The following is an 18,838-nucleotide window of genomic DNA, read 5'->3' as shown; positions in this document are numbered from 1 at the left end:
GATATCACTTTCAGAGCTTGGATTATGGACCACTAAAGCCTAACTTATAGACTTTTCTATATACAGAACTACCAATGTGTCAAATGTTTTTAAGCGACGGTCTTGAACGCTCTGTGTATTATTACGTTCGCTAATCTTGATCAGTGTTTGTCAAACTGATGATAATTAAAAGGGCGTGTGCGCATTGTGCAGCTCATGCAAAAACAATCTAATCCATTATCACTTTTGATCTCTTTGGCCAGCAGAAAGCCGACGAGCACAGCCCATTTATTCCCCGTCATCTCAAGCCAGCATTGCTCCACATAACACGAGTGAAAAATTCATATCGGTAAAGTAATTGTTTGATGGTTTCCATTGATAAAAGCAGGGCTGCGGAGTCGGAGTCGGAGTCGGAGTCGGTCGGAGTCGACAGTTGTGACCGGAGTCGGAGTCGGAGTCGGAGTCGATATTGGAAACCCCAGCCGGAGTCGGAGTCGGAGTCACCGAAAGTCTGTCGACTCCGCAGCCCTGCCATGTGTGCGGAGTCGGAGTCGGGAGTTGGAGTCGATCGGAGTCGACATTTCTGCCCGGAGTCGGAGTCGGAGTCGGAGTTGGTTTTTGAAAGCCGGAGTCGGAGTCGGAGTCGGAGTCGCCGTAAATCCATCGACTCCGCAGCCCTGGATAAAAGACAACATTTTTTAGGCGGCTCAGTTGCATAAATTTACAATCCGTAGCACAAATTACAGACGCGACAATAACTCTGTTGTTGAATGATATTAAGAAGCATCTCAATCTCACACAAATGTCGATATGTCTAATGTCAATACCGGTAGAAACTGCACCGTGTCACAATAACAGGGTCAGGGTCAGGTCAGTCAGGATCAAATGATTTTGGGGAATGACCGACATATTTGGGTGTTACGCGGCGGTGTTGCTATTATTTTCTATTGCAACCGCTCTACGAACTCGACTTATTCAGATCATTGTTTGAACAGGTAGCATGTGAGATATGAAAATTACGAAATATTATAAATCATAATATAGATAATTACTGAGCAAATGGGCCTTCAGTTCTCAGACATTTGCCATCAGGAACTGTTAACCATTACCAGTCCGTACGTAAAATATTTCAATTTATCGTTTCCTTATTAGCGCATTCTTGGAAACCTTGGAACACATGATTTTGCAATGGTATGCAATGCACGGCACCATCGTCTTTCAGCTTGAGCATGTGACTGTTTCACCCCTTCGAAAGAAAACAATCACTTGTTAACAACGAGCTTTCGGATTAATCTTACTCTTCCTCACTGTGAAGTACCACGCATTGGCACATTTCAGTACGTATATTAGGGGAGAGTGGGGTAATTTGGCCGCTTTTTTTAGAAAACGATATAACTTAAAATTGACGACACATTTCTGCATTTTCTCAACGCTGGCAGGTGTCGTATTCATTTTACTTTACTGGACAGTGAACTTGAAATGATAGAGTAATTACTTATATTGAAATTGTGACGTATTACAAAGGTGTGCAAGGCGGCCAAATTGCCCCACTAGCAGGGTTATTTGGCCGGGGGTGTGGGGCAATTTGGCCGGTGTTAGTTTGCGGTCGGGATTTTCTGTTATATTGCGAGTCAGCTTCAGATTCAGCAATGACGTGTGACCTATGACGCATTTGCCGCATTTTGGAGGTTGACTCAGGGGTCACAGGGGTCAAAATAGCCAAATTAGCGGCTCTAGATGCGAAGACAGTTTTTTACGAATAACTTTTGAAGTAATCAAGCTAGGCCAAAACTTCGAGTACCATCGTAATTCTCTCGTCAGTCCGCATCGAAAGATATATGTATGTGTTGACCTTGAGAAGTCAAGGTCAAAGGTTGACCTCAGGTCACGTTGCATATGGTCGCTTGACCTCAAGGTCACGTGATTTCAAGGCCATCATGCATATCATTCGATGCGCATTGTCGAGCTGAACAGAGTGAGACCATTTGTGCGGCTATACCATTTTTATGTAATGATTTATTAGCAAAAAACGTTTGGTAACCTTTGATGACGTCACATGCTCTTACAGTTGACCAATCGGAAGTAAGGCATCAAAGTAGTCAAAGTTGGTCATGAATCATGTCATTTATGGTACAATTGACCATGAAAACTCGGCCGTCCCAGCATATAGACCATGAGCGCACCGGCCAAGTTGCCCCGCTAGTCCCGGCCAAATTACCCCATGTTGTCATTCTGAAAATTTTTGTCTATAAAGTCATCACGGCTATACGGAATTAGATAAAATTGCTCTTGGAACCGCTGAACACCCCCAAGAATGGCGCTATAATGTCTGAATTCGTTTTTAGCCCAAATACTACGTTATACAACTTTGTAAACAGAAGGAAAAGTTACCATTTTCTAATGAAATTAACGTTTTATTAATTTTGAATAAAATTACGAGGCGCAAAGTTTTGACATTTGTCCTCCAGTTATTTCTACCCATGACAAATGAATAGAGACTAGAGCTATTTCACTCACTTTTATTAGACAGCGTACAGGTGGGGGCGGCCAATTTACACCACCGGCCAAATTACCCCACTCTCCCCTACGACATTTATTGGGCACCATTCCAATCTTTGTGGTTGTGTTGGTCGCCTCTCTGACATGGTTTGTCTCAGGTGGTTTATTAGACGCCAAGATACGAACAATACGGTTGTTTGACATGTCCTTGATGTTTATAGCCACGCCAAAGCGACGAGTTTTTAGGAGCATACGTTTACTACGGCTGTTAGCACCTGAGCATCTTAGAATTTTACAAATGACGACATGACTGCAGTAAACCACTCACGTCATGATCGCTACGAAAATATCCCTTATAAACATTAAACACACAATCGGTGTTTATTGGAAGAATGTTAAATGATAATTGTCGGTGATAATGATGAGCCCACTGACAAAACGGCTTAACCATCGTGAGATGAAAGAGTAAAAATCTGCAATGTTCCATCCGATTGTTGTTGGCGTGTGTAAGTCGGTAGTAAGTCCAATAAATAGCGGCAAAATAAGTAGTTTAATGAAGTCATTTTCTAACTCTACTGCTGTGCCCACGTCATTTTCAGGACCTTCTGAGAGAGCTGAGGATCATGCAGGATCTGGGCAGTCATCCCAACGTGGTGACTCTTCTCGGATGCTGCACCACCGAAGGTGAGGTCAAGGGGACGGAACTATAATGTTTATAATAAACAGGCAAACCAACAGCTTGATCAGTCAGAGTAGTTTCCAGAGTGTCTAATTGGATACGGAAAGCGCAAGTCGGTTCATTATTCTGACAATAGATTATATCAAAATACAACAAAAATAACTTGTATTCTTCCCTACCTGGTGCCAGCAAAGCTCCACTTCGACATGCCGTTTTATCTCCTTTGACTTGTTTCGAAGTGCCTCCTGCTTTCTCTCAGCCGTTGGTTCGATCCCCAACACGCCCCCGACTTTTTCCGTCGTCCTCAGAGCCGGTGCTGGTGATTATGGAGTACATGGTGTTCGGCAAGCTGCTCACCTACCTGCGTGAGAACCGCGGCCGGCACAACTACTACAACTTCTCACACGACTCTGCCGTGCTCACCTCACCGGATCTCACCCTGTTCGCGTGCCAGGTGGCCGCCGGAATGGAGTACATCGCCGGAAAGGGGGTACGTTCGGGCATTTTTTTTTCGTTTGCATTGATTATAGAAACGAAAATTCGTTCGATGGGGAGTGATATGAGTTTCTACGTGAAATGTTTACTGTGTAGTGTGTAAGCCATGTATATGTAAACATCAAAACATATCACAGAGTCAGAAAAAGTATGCCAAGAGGAAGAAAGTAATAAACAATCAATAAGGTAGCTCATCCTTTTAATGCCCTCTGATATAATCACGAGTCATTCTATGCACGTCTGACACCTGATATATTTTACATCTGACACAACTGACACATATATGTCGTTTTTTTCAGATCGTGCACCGTGACCTGGCGGCCCGTAACATTCTAGTGGATCACACGAAAGTCTGTAAGGTCTCAGACTTTGGGATGTCGCGCAGTGTCAAAGAGATCAGCGCGGAGGTGTTTGAACAGAAACACCGGGTGAGTAACGAGCTGCAGGGGGATAGGGGAGGTGAAATGGGGTTAAGGGAAGAGAGAGAGAGAGAGAGAGAGAGAGAGAGAGAGAGAGAGAGAGAGAGAGAGAGAGAGAGAGAGAGAGAGAGAGAGAGAGAGAGAGAGAGAGAGAGAGAGAGAGAGAGAGAGATGGAGAGAGAAAGAGAGAGAGAGAGAGAGAGAGAGAGAGGGGGAGGGAGGGAGGGAGAGGGAGAGGGGGAGGGAGACAGAGAAAGCCAAAAATTCTTGCATGTAAATTCGTCATTAAACGTTAATGAAATTGGAGTCCGACTTACCTTGAATTGTTTCCGTCGCCGAACATCCTTCATCCTCGTTCCTCGTCAACATCGTTGGTTCTTGCCAGATTCACGTAATAAATATGAACGACATCATAGTCCTCACACTGACACGGAACGCCTCGGAACAGACGTTTCCAGTGGTCCGATGAACACCGAAAGTCGACACTCGCGCTACCTCGCGCCGCACTAGAACACTTCACTTCAGAAACGCACCACAGTCAGCTAAATCCTAACAATTTATCACACCAATCGCCAGTCCAGCCTTGACACACGACCCCGCGACGCCGGCGCTCGGTCCCCCGCGGCGGTCAGCGCAGAAAGATTGGGCACTGCGCATGCGCGACCGGCCGATACCCCTCCGGCGCGGCCGCTCCAGCGCCCCCCCCCCTCCCTCCCCTGCCCCGTCGGCCGTCCCCCTACCCCAAGCCGTGAGCGGCTGGGGAGGTGAGCGAGCCTGAGTAGTGAGTAGGCTCATAGGCTGAGCACTTATAGCCTAGAGCCCGCTCCTGCCTCCTCAGTCCAAAGAACCTTTTTAGAATCATCTTGGACGACCAGATGCTGATGATGATAGGTACCACCAAAAGGATACCGAAAGGCGATAAGCATTTGTCTTGTGTCTCGATTGTGAGTGACGCTTGTTTAGAGTTCTCCCATGCGTTTTTATCGTTTTTAGCATTTTCGTACGATGCAAATGAGAATGTAATATTGTGTGATAAGTGAATTCTTCCCTACGATGTGTCCATGAGCTGGCCTGCTGTCAAGTGCCGATACCATTGGTATTTGCTCGATTGTGTTAGCATTGGAAAGCAGCGAACGGAGAAGTTTCAAATCTGCGCGTCACCTATAGCAATGAGCCTAACTACTACTTGTATTTTTTGCCGCCAGGGTGCTCTGCCGATCCGCTGGATGTCACCCGAGTCTCTGTACCATAACACCTTCAATCAGCAGACCGACTGTTGGAGCTTCGGCATACTGCTCTGGGAAATCATCACACTCGGTACGTGACGACCTGACGTGACCTGACGTGACGTGACGTGGGGTGATGTCACATGAACGGCAGTAGGCTCGAGGAAACACGAGGAGTGATCTAGCACGGATGGTTGGGATGATGTGCCTACTGCCTTCCCACATAACTTTTGATTTGTGGGTTGGACCTGGAAGGGTTTCGTGACAGTTTTTTTTTTGTTTGTTTTGTTGGGTTAGGCCCTTTCGGTCGACAAGACCATTGCAGAGCCGGAAGGATGATAGGAATTAGGGGGAGACATTGGTCTGGGCAGGCACCCTAGTGAGTCGCCGGGGCTGAGCCCGTTCAGAGGACAGGCCACCCAGCCCCAAGGCACTCACTGCACCCGGCTACGGGGTGCGCTCCCTCAGGAGCAGCGGTGCCGCTCCAAGGGAGCAGCCCGCATGAGATAAAGTTGCCTGTCCAGTAGAGCACTTCACGGATAGGCTTTTTAGGATCCGGCCCGGCCCATATCCGGCAAGTCATATCCAGATCCGCCCATTATCCGCCTTTCTTTGAATATCAGAATCCGGCCCACCCATGGCCCGTATTGCAGCCAAACTTCCAAAAAATATCCGTAATAATCCGTTTCACCAATAACTGGTTTCACCCAAAACTGGACTAACAAATTCAATCTAAGGGACCAGACAGCCATCTCATAGACCATCATGGTTCCAAAAACCATGCATACATTGCATACATTATCCACTTGAAGACAAGTCTTGTGACAAGTGAGTGTCATAAAATGATGCCTATTACTTTAATCAAACCTCTGCTGCCGCTTAACACATTACGTTAATTTTTAACTTCAATGTTGAATGTTAAAATTTTGATCCGTTTTGATCCGGGTTCAACCTTCAATTCCCAAATCCGGCCCGCCCATATCCGTTCTTTTTTAACAAATTTAGAATCCAATCCTATCCGGTCCGCGGATTTATCCGTGGATAACGGATTTATCCGGCCCATGAAGTGCCCTACTGTCCAGCCCGGAGGGGGGGTTGCGGCGTGGAGGAGAAGGATTGCAGTTTCCTGAGGATAGAAGCGTTTCGTGACAGCCCATGAGGTGAATGAGACCCTGAACTGATTCACTGATGTAAACTGCAGGTTTCATGTCTTTTCTCGTTATCTATCATTATACCCTGTCCGCAGGTTCCACACCCTATACTCTCTCGGCCCGGGAGGAAACACACTCTTCGTCAGACCTTCGTCTACTGAACTTCTACTGATCTCTACTCTCTCCGCAGGTTCCACGCCCTTATACTCTCTCGGCCCGGGAGGAAACACACTCTTCGTCAGACCTTCGTCTACTAAACTTCTACTGATCTCTACTCTCTCCGCAGGTTCCACATCCTACCCGGGTATCTCGGCCCGGGAGGAAACACACTCTTCGTCAGACCTTCGTCTACTGAACTTCTACTGATCTCTACTCTCTCCCCAGGTTCCACGCCCTACCCCGGCCTCTCAGCCCGCGAAGTGATGCGCTCCGTTCGAGAGGGGTACCGGCTGGAGCGTCCCGATCACTGTCATCCGCAGCTGTACCAGCTGGCCAGCAGCTGCTGGGCAGCTGAACCCAGCTGGCGACCTACCTTCACCGAACTGAGAAACGAACTCGAGGTATGTGACCGGGGTCGAGGTACGGATGGGCTGGGGATGTATAGGAAAATCCCGCGATATTTTGGATTTGACTACGGCCTTCTGGAAAAAGTACGTAGGATTTATAAAAAGGTTTGGCTATACGGCGACAGAAAAAAAACGGAACGCTTCAAACGTACCAAAAATTTTGCACGTGAATATGGAATGTTTTTGTCGAAGGTAATCAATTGTGGCGGCGAGCAAAGCACGCGTGCATGTGCTCAAGCCAACCTATTTTTTAAGCAAAACTAGAATACAGGTTTACGCGATAACTGTACGTTTGGATAGATATTGTTGATGGGGCCATTAGTTTGGTTGTCAAAACTTGTATGTTTATATAAGTAGGGTTGAGTTTGATATATACTTTATTTAATTGTATAGTAGGTAGGTATGGTTTTTCGAGGAGCACTACGGATCCCAAAGTTTGGACACGGAATCATTAAAAAAAAAACACGCCCGCCCGCCGCCAACCGCAAACGCCGCAAAAATAAAAAACGACCGCCTCCAACCGCAAACAACACCGCAAACGCCGCAAAAAATAAAAACCGCCCGCATCGCGCGTCCGCCCGCCGCCAACCGCAAACGCCGCAAAAAATAAAAACCGCCCGCATCGCACGCCCGCCCGCCGCCAACCACAAACGCCGCAAAAAATAAAAACCGCCCGCATCGCACGCCCGCCCGCCGCCAACCACAAACGCCGCAAAAAATGAAAACCGCCCGCCCGACCGCCGCCAACCGCAAACGCCTCGAAAAAATGAAAACCGCCCGCATCGTGCGCCCGCCCGCCCGCCGCCAACCGCAGACGCCACAAAAAGTGAAAATCGCCCGCATCGCCCGCCCGCCAGCCGCCTGCCGCAAGCGCCACAAAAAATGAAAATCGCCCGCATCACACGCCCACCCGCCGCCAATCGGGAACGCCGCAAAAAAGCAAAAACCGCCCGCATCGCACGCCCGCCCGCCGCCAACCACAAACGCCGCAAAAATAAAAACCGCCCGCATCGCACGCCCGCCCGCCGCTAACCACAAACGCCGCAAAAAATGAAAACCGCCCGCCCGACCGCCGCCAACCGCAAACGCCTCGAAAAAATGAAAACCACCCGCATCGTGCGCCCGCCTCCCCGCCGCCAACCGCAAACGCCACAAAAAAGTGAAAATCGCCCGCATCGCCCGCCCGCCAGCCGCCAGCCGCAAACGCCACAAAAAAAAATGAAAATCGCCCGCATCACACGCCCACCCGCCGCCAATCGGGAACGCCGCAAAAAAGCGCTATTCTACCCATATACATATCCTACCCTACCTATACCCTACCTACACCCTACCCATACCCTACTCATAGGCTCTATTCCCACCTTACTCTAGTGCATTCCTATAACCACCAGTAAGTCGTAACATAACATACCTACGTTCTTAACATGAGCACTGTAAACTACTCTAATTGTATTCTATCACATTCGTTTGTTCAAAATCATGGACATTATTAATGATTTGAATGGTGAAAGGTTGTTCTCTTGAAGATTGCCAGGTAGGTAATTGAGTGCGCATACCTACCCAATAAGTGCGGCTCGCATAGCCGCCCAAACATTCCTTTTTACTCGCTAGATGGCAGGAGCATCAAGCGCCTGAATGGACGCTGTGCCGCAGTGCCGCGTCTGCCGTATCACCGCCTGATTGCATACTATACCGCAATGACGGTGCTGGCGAATAAAGCCGCCTGAGTGCATACTGTACCGCAATGTCGTGTCCGCCGCCCCACCTTTCCTGTTTCGCGCTAGATGGCAGAGCCATCAAACGCCTGATTGCATACTGTACCGCAATGTCGCTTCTGGCGGTTATAGCCGCCTGAGTGCATACTGTACGGCAATGCCGTGTTGAAAGTTGGTTCGCTACTCTTAAATGAAAACACAGATTAGGGTGGATATAGTGACGAAGAATGAGCGGCAGAGGATTTAGAAGCATTGAGACACATTATTAAGTAAGACTACGTGCCAACTTTCAGCGCAATCGGCCCAGTAGTTACCGAGATATTACAATTGTTGCAAAACCAACACCTCTTCGTTTTGCACGTGGCACGTGCATAAGTGGTCACCCACGTACATCGGGAATAGTCCAATACTTGGTAGAAAGAATGAAGCTACCCTACAAAAATTACCGCATGTAAATCGGTCAAGTGGTTGCTGAGATATAAGCCTCGCAAAAGCGTGACCACGGCCGGCCGGCCTAGAATACAGGTTTACGCGATAACTGTATAGATTCGAGATATATGTTTAAGGGGATTATTAGTTTGGTTGTTAAAACTTGTATGTTTATGCCAGTAGGGTTAAGTTTGTTTACTTACTTCATTTAGCTGTATGGTAGGCATGTAGGTATATGCGCTTTTCGAGGAGCGCTGCAGATCCGAAAGTTTGCTCGCTTCGCTCGCACTTTGCTCGCTTCCCTCGCTCGGTAATAAATTTATTTTATTTACTGGTGAAACCTGAACCTAATACCTGTTCCTGCGCCTATACCTGATCCTAATCGAAAACCTGGCATTCTTTCTTGATATCCACAGAGTTGAATTCCCGAGCTGGCTCTCATCGTTTTCACTCAGTTTGGCAAGCGAAGAAAATGAGCTTAGAGCGCGTGCTCTCTGCTCGGCGCCGGCCTCGGCCAGCCTGGGGCAGAGATGCACGCGCTGACGCCGCACCCGTGGTCCGATTGCGCCCATCTTTTGGTACGATGGTCCGCCCCACCCAAAGTTTGTAGTCACCAAATTTCACGTCGATACGCGGCGCCGTGCCGGCGCAAGAAGACACATGAGGCTGACAGACGCAGAGACAACTTGAAATTTATTAAGTAAGACTAGAATACAGGTTTACGCGATAACTGTACGTTTGGATAGATATTGTTGATGGGGCCATTAGTTTGGTTGTCAAAACTTGTATGTTTATATAAGTAGGGTTGAGTTTGATATATACTTTATTTAATTGTATAGTAGGTAGGTATGGTTTTTCGAGGAGCACTACGGATCCCAAAGTTTGGACACGGAATCATTAAAAAAAAAACACGCCCGCCCGCCGCCAACCGCAAACGCCGCAAAAATAAAAAACGACCGCCTCCAACCGCAAACAACACCGCAAACGCCGCAAAAAATAAAAACCGCCCGCATCGCGCGTCCGCCCGCCGCCAACCGCAAACGCCGCAAAAAATAAAAACCGCCCGCATCGCACGCCCGCCCGCCGCCAACCACAAACGCCGCAAAAAATAAAAACCGCCCGCATCGCACGCCCGCCCGCCGCCAACCACAAACGCCGCAAAAATGAAAACCGCCCGCCCGACCGCCGCCAACCGCAAACGCCTCGAAAAAATGAAAACCGCCCGCATCGTGCGCCCGCCCGCCCGCCGCCAACCGCAGACGCCACAAAAAGTGAAAATCGCCCGCATCGCCCGCCCGCCAGCCGCCTGCCGCAAGCGCCACAAAAAATGAAAATCGCCCGCATCACACGCCCACCCGCCGCCAATCGGGAACGCCGCAAAAAAGCAAAAACCGCCCGCATCGCACGCCCGCCCGCCGCCAACCACAAACGCCGCAAAAATAAAAACCGCCCGCATCGCACGCCCGCCCGCCGCTAACCACAAACGCCGCAAAAAATGAAAACCGCCCGCCCGACCGCCGCCAACCGCAAACGCCTCGAAAAAATGAAAACCACCCGCATCGTGCGCCCGCCTCCCCGCCGCCAACCGCAAACGCCACAAAAAAGTGAAAATCGCCCGCATCGCCCGCCCGCCAGCCGCCAGCCGCAAACGCCACAAAAAAAATGAAAATCGCCCGCATCACACGCCCACCCGCCGCCAATCGGGAACGCCGCAAAAAAGCGCTATTCTACCCATATACATATCCTACCCTACCTATACCCTACCTACACCCTACCCATACCCTACTCATAGGCTCTATTCCCACCTTACTCTAGTGCATTCCTATAACCACCAGTAAGTCGTAACATAACATACCTACGTTCTTAACATGAGCACTGTAAACTACTCTAATTGTATTCTATCACATTCGTTTGTTCAAAATCATGGACATTATTAATGATTTGAATGGTGAAAGGTTGTTCTCTTGAAGATTGCCAGGTAGGTAATTGAGTGCGCATACCTACCCAATAAGTGCGGCTCGCATAGCCGCCCAAACATTCCTTTTTACTCGCTAGATGGCAGGAGCATCAAGCGCCTGAATGGACGCTGTGCCGCAGTGCCGCGTCTGCCGTATCACCGCCTGATTGCATACTATACCGCAATGACGGTGCTGGCGAATAAAGCCGCCTGAGTGCATACTGTACCGCAATGTCGTGTCCGCCGCCCCACCTTTCCTGTTTCGCGCTAGATGGCAGAGCCATCAAACGCCTGATTGCATACTGTACCGCAATGTCGCTTCTGGCGGTTATAGCCGCCTGAGTGCATACTGTACGGCAATGCCGTGTTGAAAGTTGGTTCGCTACTCTTAAATGAAAACACAGATTAGGGTGGATATAGTGACGAAGAATGAGCGGCAGAGGATTTAGAAGCATTGAGACACATTATTAAGTAAGACTACGTGCCAACTTTCAGCGCAATCGGCCCAGTAGTTACCGAGATATTACAATTGTTGCAAAACCAACACCTCTTCGTTTTGCACGTGGCACGTGCATAAGTGGTCACCCACGTACATCGGGAATAGTCCAATACTTGGTAGAAAGAATGAAGCTACCCTACAAAAATTACCGCATGTAAATCGGTCAAGTGGTTGCTGAGATATAAGCCTCGCAAAAGCGTGACCACGGCCGGCCGGCCTAGAATACAGGTTTACGCGATAACTGTATAGATTCGAGATATATGTTTAAGGGGATTATTAGTTTGGTTGTTAAAACTTGTATGTTTATGCCAGTAGGGTTAAGTTTGTTTACTTACTTCATTTAGCTGTATGGTAGGCATGTAGGTATATGCGCTTTTCGAGGAGCGCTGCAGATCCGAAAGTTTGCTCGCTTCGCTCGCACTTTGCTCGCTTCCCTCGCTCGGTAATAAATTTATTTTATTTACTGGTGAAACCTGAACCTAATACCTGTTCCTGCGCCTATACCTGATCCTAATCGAAAACCTGGCATTCTTTCTTGATATCCACAGAGTTGAATTCCCGAGCTGGCTCTCATCGTTTTCACTCAGTTTGGCAAGCGAAGAAAATGAGCTTAGAGCGCGTGCTCTCTGCTCGGCGCCGGCCTCGGCCAGCCTGGGGCAGAGATGCACGCGCTGACGCCGCACCCGTGGTCCGATTGCGCCCATCTTTTGGTACGATGGTCCGCCCCACCCAAAGTTTGTAGTCACCAAATTTCACGTCGATACGCGGCGCCGTGCCGGCGCAAGAAGACACATGAGGCTGACAGACGCAGAGACAACTTGAAATTTATTAAGTAAGATACCGAAAATACAAGCTGTGTTGAGAAACTATTGCTTTCATGATGTCAAGGTTAAGTGATCGTAAAAATATTATATTTTTTCTCCATTTACAGACGCTGCTGGAGGATCAAAACCAGGGTTATGTTGACCTCGACCGGTTCCAAGAGGAAATCTACAGCACGCTCCACAAGTCCAGTGACGAAAAAGTGTGACGTCATCGAGAGGTCATTCATTGAAGTGTGATGTCATTGTGGCGACAAAAGTTCGTCATTGTTTATATTGTGTGTGGTGGACCAATTATTGTGTGCTTACGGTAAACTTGGTGTCACAAAGCATACACCGAAGAACGCTGTGTAGAAACTGTGCGATGTCAGCGTTATCAAAGTGACGTCATTTGTGTCAGTGAGTCACCGATCCGTGGTGTTTATGACGTCATTCTAGCGTTCCTCGGCAGGATGTATGCTGCCAGTTCTGATCCAAAGAGGGGTGCGGGATTAAACCGGGACCAATGGACACGAGTTGCATGTTCTGCTTTCTCGGAGTGCTTGTGCGATTGTCACAAGGGTCGCGTCGTGCTCGAACGAATGGTTTTTCTGGTCCCTTCGAGTGAGCATTGACCCCGATCACGCGACCTGAGCAGATGAACTCTGTTCTCTGGGGTGACATCGGGTCAATCGTCTCGAGTCTCAGTATGTCAACGATCAAATGCTTTTTCGTTAGCGCCGTAAAGTGACATGTCTTGCCGAAATTTCAGAATCTCACCAGGTTCGAAGTATACACGGTATACTAAGTGATGAATGTATTGATAGTGAAGGCATGCGTGTTTGCGAACGGCATATAGCCCGTGAGCTGTAAGAGGCAGTAGTGCATAAGTTATTAATTTGTCTGCAAGTGATTGGGCTGCTTCCAGTGTTTGTCAATGAAGCTGTTGTCAGTATTGGCGCGATCATTCGACATATTAGCCGGATCGCGAGTGTTTGTTGACATAAATAATGTGTAATGTCAACAGGTGTCTTACTTTGTAAAATGTGTCAATCGAGTGTCGTGGATTATTGTTAAATGAAGTTGTAACAAAATGTCATCCTTGTTTTCGTCATGAAACGTGGATGTCCGACTTCAGTTTTCATCAATAACAGCTCAGTAAATGGGATTTTTGTGCGGCAGTTTATCTCATGGATGATTAAACACGATGTAGAACAAAGGCTGAATTCTTAAAAACAGCAAATAGACATATAAACCAGGACGGAGCAAACCAAAACACGAGAACGACGAACAAGTCTTTACAGAAAAAAAAAAACACTTTACAGGAAAGCCAGTACATAAAAGTGCTAGGATGATCCCACTGTGCAGCAAGCCTGAAACAGACTGCCAAGAAGTTGATAAGTTGAATCACTTTTTAACACGGTCTGCTTAACGCTTTAGTTAATTCACTTTACCACAGCACTTAAACTGACGGTTCTGTTTCTGTGCAACTTGATGTCTGGGACTCTGGATACACAAATCTAACCTAGCTGGTCGATCATCAGACACCAAGTTCTCCAATCGTCATTCACCGTTCAAGTGGCAGAAAGGCGTAATTCCCAAGTTCAGCACACCAGTCCTTGCACACTTCCAACGCCCACATTCATAACCACAATAGTCGATCTTTGCTCCAGACGAAGGAAAACCTCTGATATGGCGATCACACGAGGCATGGTCCCGAGAAAGATCATAACAGCTCACGTAAACCCGAGCTTCGAAGATCTTGGTGACTTGAAATTCAGTCATCTGAGCGCTCACTTCAGGTGACACCCTGACCAGATCTCTGCTGCGTCCAGGCAGGTTTCCGGTTTTGATCCCAACGTTTTCTCGGTTTTTCTTCCTTCATCTCGGCGGTCACCACTGCTGCTACGTTTTCCAGAGGCGCGATGGGCTCTCGTGGTTCGCTAGGGTCATTGCGATCATTCTGAGGACCTTGATTCGCCTCCGGTGGAACCGTGTAGAGGGCCGGGTCAACAGTTCGCGTTTCGACCACCACGCGGCGCTTCGGTCGCCGCGCGCGGCGGCAGAGGTAGCAGCAGGCTGGGAAGCAGGGACAGAGGGCGGAAAACAGACGACGACAGATCCCACATCGACAGATCATGGCTTGGAGTGAGCACGGATGGCAGAAAGTCTGCGGTAGAGCTGGCGAAACACAGACAGAGCCGCTGATCAGGTAGTGTTGGCAGATGTGACGTAAAGAACCGATAGACGGCCTGCAAACTGTGTTTGATGCTGTCCGATGAATTGGCGCTGGGGATAAACTTGGCATTACAACCCAATGATAAAAACGTTATGACAAGGACTTCTTCTATTTTTAAGGAAAATGAGTGAAGTATCAATAACGGCACCTGTCATTAAAATACACGATTACACTCATTTGCTCAGTAACAATTGTTGACAGTGCTGTGCCTATTTCTTGAACCACGATGTTATTAGACATAACAGCAATAAATTGTCGCAATCAATAGGAGCTAATGATTCATTGGAACTGGGATTAATTATTTGAAGTAGATTGGAGCAAAGCTGTGTAAATTAAAATTACGACGTAATTTGATCCGAAAACATGACAAATTTTGCAGAAACCTCCCAAAGAGGTCTTGATTTTATTGGTCTAGAAACGTGCAGAAGACTATCATGTTACTCGCTTTTCCAGTGACAGCAATTTTTGCGGTACGCTGTCGCTCTTTCACTGAGTTGTGTAGAAGCTTCATCATAAAAAGTCAATTTATAAATAGTGAACTTGAATAAGAAAATGTTACGGTTATCACAGACACAGCTGGCATGTGTTCAAATCTGACATTTTTTACCGGCAAGCCTTTTTGTCCTGACAGGTAAAAACATTGATGAAACGATGTGTGTTCTGCAACAAGTTGCAATGTGAATAGATGAAAATTGCACACTCAGCCTTTGTTTTATTAAAATGGAACATTGCAAAAAAAAAAAACATTACGCTCAACAAAAACAATAAAAACCAACTCGATCGCAGTAACACACGCACCTCATTTCGAGAGCACGGTTCTGCGGAATAGCGGCCTTTTCGAATGGGACGTGGTTACTTCTTCTTCATACACGGACATATACGACTGAGAAGAGCCATTATTTTGGCAGCGAACCCCTCCTTCTTTGCCTCACCAGCACTATCCTTGGAACTTGCATCTTTGTCGTCAGACTTCAGATTCGGTAAATTATCCGCGCCCGGTGCCAGTGACTTGGACCTCGATCTCTTACCGCCATAAGTGCTGAATCTCTTGCTACCCGAGTCGCTAATCGTCCTTTTCCCGGCTAGTGCCTTTCTCGACTTTGTGCTGCGAGAGCTGAATGTTGTTGAGGACTCGAGAGTGACCGAGTGGGACGCCGTCTCCGAGAGGTCACACTGCAGGTCGCGGTAACGTGCCCTTAGGCCATCGACGAAGGCTCTGGAGAGTTGAGGCATCGCCACCTGCCTAGGGCAGGTTAACTAAAAAGGGTCCGATCTCTGTATTAATGCGCCCTCGCCATGGCAACGTGACGGTCATATTTGATCTTCTCCAATGTTTAGGTTATTCTTATTTTTTGTAACTCTTGGCGTAGTACATGATAATTTAGTTGTTGAAAATAGCGTGTTTAATAACAAACAATTTTGGTGTTGAGAAAGACTGCAATAAAACTTTGGGGAGTGCGCCAAAATGGCCCAAATCAGATAATTTTGTTTTGAGATCGATTGCATTTGCAAGACATCACGTGCACGGTTTATTGAAACATCTCTCAACTTCGACAAAATAACAACAGACGGAGCATCAACAAAAAAAGACACTATGGCACTCAACGTGTCTCCTTGAATAGAACAGCAATCAGCCATTTGTTTTTCAACCAGTAGCCAATGGGTCACGGAGCACGTGCCTTCCCGAGTCTATTCAAGGGCTCCCACGTTCACTGCGAGCCAGTGATTCCAGCCGGCTTTTATCCGTATTAGGTGTAAACCACCTCTGACGGCTTTGTTACAAGTTGCATAGGCGACAAAATCACTTCTCAACTGTCCAAATGAGTGACAAATTCGAAATCAGCTTCAAAAATACCCTAAAAGTCGTCAAACTCGAAAGTCACCTGGTGTCCCCAAAACCGAATAACTTTGACCTGACCTTTAAGAGACAATGACAAGGACAACAATGCATGGGACAAGCATCATTTCACATAGTGGCTCGTTTCTAACAATGTCTGGAAACGCTGGAGTAATGTATGCTGACATACGCCAGATCACGATTCAGGCCTGACATAGCCTCGAGAAACAGGTCACAGGTCAAGGTCATTCGAGGCATGGTTTAGGTCATGTTATTTTCAGAGTAGGTGTGCTGAGGGTCAACTAGAGGGTCAGAAAGTCTCGTCGCAGCTTCCTGCTTGTTTTCTATCCTCGGGGATCCATCAGACCCCTTAATAAGTGCAATAACACATTATCTCCTACGTTTTGTCAAGTTTGACCTCAGGTCAACATTTTGACCTGTATAGGGCTGAAATATCAGTCCTCAAACTTTTGTAACAAGTCTTCTTCTGCACTTGATTTAGACTTGCTTTAGCTTATGCGAGGCTGACAAAAGGTTATAATAAAAAACAGCGAATAATAGATCAGGCACGTCAAACGCCAAACGCTCAACTTGATGCTATGTGACACGTACTAATTACAGACTCTGAAGCAATTCGCACCCAGCTAGCTGAAAAAGACGTAAGACCATGTGAATACTTTTCCTTCTCGTAAGCAGTCCCATTCGCTACTGTCATCCTATTCATGTGGTATTGTGAGAACCCCAGCTGCAACACCGCATCCGCAGCTGCTCCAGTCGCCGCGGAGCTCTCTATAGATATACCGTGAGTCACGGCTACTGCTCGGTGCGGGGATGAATAGAGATGTCAATCGGATACCAACTTTTTGGTATACCGATACCAAACCGATACCAACTTGGTATTTGGTATTTCAATCGTAATGTGTTTGGTATTTGGTTGGTATCATAAACCCTCACTAATGCATAAGAGACTAAGAAATCGGTAAAAAGTTGGCACTTCCATCATTTTCCCAAGTTGGTTTGGTTTCGGTACTTTCTCGTGGTTCTGGTTGGTATTTGGTTTGGTATCGGTATTCCGATTTTCCGTAATTGACATCACTAGGGATGACCTTACGCGAGGTGTTTCAGGTTGGCGCCCACCTACCAGTCGTGCCTCTGATGCTCCGCATCTTGACAAATCGCGGTCTCGAGAGTAACCCGCGCAGCCAGGCTATGGTGTCCTTTGTGTTTGAACGACGTTTTCGTTCGGTGCTGTGCTGGGTCCCTTTGGAGATGGACTGGTGATAGACACATGGGGATATCCGACTTTTGGCACTTGGCTCGGGGTTATCACCGTAATTCTTTGTGTGATAAAGACAGTCATCTAGGGATAGTTTATCACGTAACCCGTCGGTAAATGCCTTTGCTCTCTATTAAATACACCCTTGGAGGATCTCTGCCCAAGTGGCTAGAAATGCATAACATGTAAATTCATTTGAATAATTCAGTATGTAATGTATTTAGAGCTTTCATTGGGATTTGCTTAATCGGTTGTAGGATTTGTGGCTAAAACTGACTGGTTCATGGTTGGCTAAGAAACTTGGGCACAATTGTCATCATGGCGTAGGAATACATACTGGGCTTTGCTTGCAGGCTTGTAATACACTATGTGCTTTTAGCTTTTGTTCGCTGATAGATATGGGTGGTAATGGAAAGTTAACTTTTGTGGAGGTGGATTGAGAGAAAGAGAGAGAGAGAGAGAGAGAGAGAGAGAGAGAGAGAGAGAGAGAGAGAGAGAGAGAGAGAGAGAGAGAGAGAGAGAGAGAGAGAGAGAGAGAGAGAGAGAGAGAGAGAGAGAGATCACTGCCTTGCGAAAAGAGACAGAAAGTCAATGAGAAAATAAGAGAGCGATCAAAAAGAATATATTGCACATTGTTTTCCGCAGAAGCGGCACTTGCACGTACACACTTGCAAGATGGAGCCTCAGTTGACTCGTGCGGGCCACCCTTCTATAGAAGGACCACCCTTCTTCAAAGCGGCTAGAAGGACCACCCTTCTATAAAGCGGCTAAAGCCGGTCTTTTGTGACTTACACAACGATTTACCAAAATAATCTTCGCCTCCAGAAACGGGCAAACTACGACTAAGTGGAAACGTTTGAAATACTGATGCGTTTCTAGCTACCTAATTAAGTGACATTATCTGACATTCCGTTTTAACAAACTTCTTTTCTATTCATTTATTTGCCGTCAAATAAAACATTTATCAAAAGCAAACAGCTTTTCATAAGCTCCCACCGCTACACCACTAGAAATGATGCACATAGCTCGAATCAACGCACACATAGACAATCATTCATAACTTGACTATTTC

The 18,838-nt window shown here is 47.2% G+C and overlaps 2 protein-coding genes across 3 annotated transcripts in view; one reads left to right on the top strand and one right to left on the bottom strand.

Moving 5' to 3' along the window:
* Positions 1-13,513, top strand: part of LOC122373860 (mucin-5AC-like) — a 28,698-nt gene extending 15,185 nt beyond the window's left edge. The window contains exons 6-11 of the mRNA XM_043352250.1: positions 3,078-3,162; positions 3,466-3,647; positions 3,952-4,080; positions 5,277-5,388; positions 6,833-7,008; positions 12,546-13,513. Coding sequence (XP_043208185.1) covers positions 3,078-3,162; positions 3,466-3,647; positions 3,952-4,080; positions 5,277-5,388; positions 6,833-7,008; positions 12,546-12,644 — 783 coding nt within the window. The 3' untranslated portion in view covers positions 12,645-13,513. The remainder of the gene's footprint in view (positions 1-3,077; positions 3,163-3,465; positions 3,648-3,951; positions 4,081-5,276; positions 5,389-6,832; positions 7,009-12,545) is intronic.
* A 5,176-nt stretch (positions 13,514-18,689) lies between these two features.
* Positions 18,690-18,838, bottom strand: part of LOC122373857 (innexin inx2-like) — a 43,816-nt gene continuing 43,667 nt past the window's right edge. For both annotated transcript variants that reach the window (XM_043352246.1, XM_043352247.1), the window contains exon 8: positions 18,690-18,838. This exon is cut by the window's right edge and continues 344 nt beyond it. The gene's annotated coding sequence lies outside the window, so the exon portion shown is untranslated.

Source organism: Amphibalanus amphitrite, unplaced genomic scaffold, assembly GCF_019059575.1.
Source record: "Amphibalanus amphitrite isolate SeventyFive unplaced genomic scaffold, NRLGWU_Aamphi_draft 001562F_arrow, whole genome shotgun sequence".
NCBI classification, from domain to species: domain Eukaryota; kingdom Metazoa; phylum Arthropoda; class Thecostraca; order Balanomorpha; family Balanidae; genus Amphibalanus; species Amphibalanus amphitrite.
The sequence above is the reverse complement of the archived record's forward strand: the minus strand, read 5'-3'. Positions and strand labels throughout refer to the sequence as shown.